Here is a 2,682-nt window from a genome sequence, read left to right on the forward strand (position 1 = left end):
ATTTTTACCTTTTTTTTGTTGGCTTTAGGCCCAATGTCTATAAAAAAAAATCAGCAGCGCAAAGTGTACTAAATATTAGTATAGGATAGGCATCACTCACTAAATGATGATTGGAAAGGGAGAATACATGCATCATTAATTAAATCAAATTGTTACTAGTTTATATGCACTAAGACTTGATTACATAGATTCATCCCACTCATCATTATTCTTATTATTAAGATATGACACTAACTTGCAAATGATATAAAAGATATGTTTAAGAATAAATAAAGTTTTTTTTTCCATCCCCACTAAAAAGTGCAACTTGATATATTGAATTATAAAATTATTGATATATGTAGTTCATACAAACAACTTTTCTTGCACATGATATCCATTTGTATTAACATCCTCATGATGACTTTCCCAACTTTCCTTCACCATCATGTGGTGCCGGAAACTCTCCGCCATACTCTCCGGCACCGACACGAGAACCCTTACCGCGTGGGGGTCTCCGACCACCGGTAAGAACAAGCAATAGACATCACTTGTTAAAGGTCCCATGTGCAATGGCTTCCCTACTCCAAAATCCAAATCTTCTAACCCTAGTTTAGACCATTGTGATATAACCATGCTAGTAGAAAGATCAGTTCTCACATTCTTGTCCTCCAAGAAATCAATCATGGACCTAATGTATTCACCATTATTGTCCCAAGTAGTAGCCTTAGCTTGTTGAACCAATTTCACACCATGATGAAGGTTATTATTATTATTATTATTATTATTATTCACTAAATCCTTCACTTTACTTTGTGCACATCCTAGAACAAATCCATTCCCATAATACCCTTGTGGGAGGTTCATACTTTTTCTTATGTTAATAGAAAAGAGTAATTTCACTGTGAGGTCAGAATTTAAGTTAAGCGAGCCAATCCACGAGCGCCACGTGTGTGCCGCCACGACCTCAAAGGTTGTGCATTTTAGGGAGGGAATGCATTGTTTCTTCAATTGAAGAACTTGGTGGGATCCAAAGGTAAATGACGTGGCAACTAACGGTTGAGATTGCATCATCTTAAGGAGTTCCACTTGTTGAGTGGGTTTTGTTTTGGTGTATCCCGGGAGAGGAAACCTCACCTGAGGGGGATCACGAGATTTTAACACGTGTCTCCCATGGAAGGGTATAATGGTCAATTTAGTGTTGGGGTTCTTGGTGAGTTGGGCCCACGCATGTAGAAACTGTGAAGTGCCTATGCCGTCGCATAGACAGTGGTTGATCGCAGTGCACAGGATCATGCCCCCACAACGGAGATTAGTTACCTGAAAAAAGGTTTACAAAGTCAAAAGAAGAAAAAAGTGAGGGCAATATAGTCAATTTTTAAATATCTTTTTATTTTTTTAATAGATTTTTTTTTGAAAAAATTGAAAAGGACTAATGACTACAAGCACCGTTGTTGTCACCACTAAGCATGCTTTTGGAAAGCAACCAAAGATGGACTAATTAACATTTTTCTATTTTCCTTTTAAAGAAAAAGAAAATCTATATTATTATTATTTATTATTATTATTATTATTCATAGTTTAACAATAAATACAAAATATCTTTTACCCTTCATCACTCATTATATGGTAATCAACTTTGATCGGCTTTTACAAGAACAAATAAACAAGAAAATAACAAAACTTTCTGATCTCACTATCTATGTAGAGTTACTTAGAGAAAGTAAAGAAAAATATAATTTAGTGATCATAGTGTCAAAGAAGTATCATCATTTTATAGAAGATATCTTTTTTCATGTCCCATGTGCTGAATATAGATAAAATATAAGATCATATAAGACGAATTATAAATTCCATTTATTTTACATAATATTATAATATTTTAGACATTAACAATGTAAAAACTTTTACATAATAATTTAATCAAATTCATATATATAAATAATTTTTTAATAATAAATTTAAATTTTAATTATTTTTTAAAAAATAAAATTTAAATTTCCAATATTTATTGAAGCGGACGAGTGAATTGATCACTCCACCAACCCAAATTAGTTAATAATATAGAGTTTTAACAAAGAAATGAATATAACCTGAACAACAAGAGGAGGAATATCCAAGAAACTTTGAGCTTCAACCTTATACATAAGCTTCCTCCATGACTTGTTTGGAACCTTAGAAGCTTCAATCAAGTCTTCAATAGTTGAATCCATGAAAGCCTCAGCAAGAACAGCACCTTCTCCATTGCAATCCACCTCAAGCTTGTGATCATCGTCATCATTATTATTGTTCTTCCTTAATCTCCCAGCCAAAGGGTAGTAATCAACAAGAACCCTTGACAAGGAACACTTCAAGGCTTCAATGCTCACTGATTTCTTGAACAAGTACAAGTACTTAATTGAGAACCTTAGGAACTTTTGATCATCAAGATTTGATAGATAGAGTGAATGCTTTGGTGTTGGAGCACATGGGGTTATGATGGTAATTGCATCCCTAGGGTAAAAACAATCCGGGAGTTCTACAAATTCTAACATATTTAATTTCACTACAATATATAAATAATATTGGTATGATATGATTATATATGGAGAGGAACCTAATTAAAGAAAACAAGAGAGAAGGAAGGTTGATGAGGAAGTAGCCATATATATAATAGAAAGGAGAGTGATCTGAGGAGTGAGTGAGTGAGACAATTGAATGGTG

At 33.5% G+C, this 2,682-nt stretch overlaps 1 protein-coding gene across 1 annotated transcript; it reads right to left on the reverse strand.

Moving 5' to 3' along the window:
* Window positions 1-294: 294 nt before the first annotated feature.
* LOC107493122 (alcohol acyltransferase 9) lies at window positions 295-2,640 on the reverse strand. The gene is made up of 2 exons (XM_016114198.3): window positions 2,073-2,640; window positions 295-1,299 (listed from the first exon to the last, which is right to left on the reverse strand). The coding sequence occupies exons 1-2, from the start codon at window positions 2,511-2,513 to the stop codon at window positions 346-348; spliced, it is 1,395 nt and encodes a 464-aa protein (XP_015969684.1). The 5' UTR covers window positions 2,514-2,640; the 3' UTR covers window positions 295-345.
* Window positions 2,641-2,682: the final 42 nt, after the last annotated feature.

This window comes from Arachis duranensis, chromosome 6 (assembly GCF_000817695.3).
Source record: "Arachis duranensis cultivar V14167 chromosome 6, aradu.V14167.gnm2.J7QH, whole genome shotgun sequence".
In the NCBI taxonomy this organism is placed as follows: Eukaryota; Viridiplantae; Streptophyta; class Magnoliopsida; order Fabales; family Fabaceae; genus Arachis; species Arachis duranensis.

Bases quoted from the DNA above. Each gene is read 5' to 3' on its own strand.
- LOC107493122 (XM_016114198.3), bottom strand. From the start codon at position 2,513: ATGTTAGAATTTGTAGAACTCCCGGATTGTTTTTACCCTAGGGATGCA. The intron at 1,300-2,072 runs GTTATATTCATT...ACCTTTTTTCAG, and splicing joins TTCCTCCTCTTGTTGTTCAG to GTAACTAATCTCCGTTGTGG.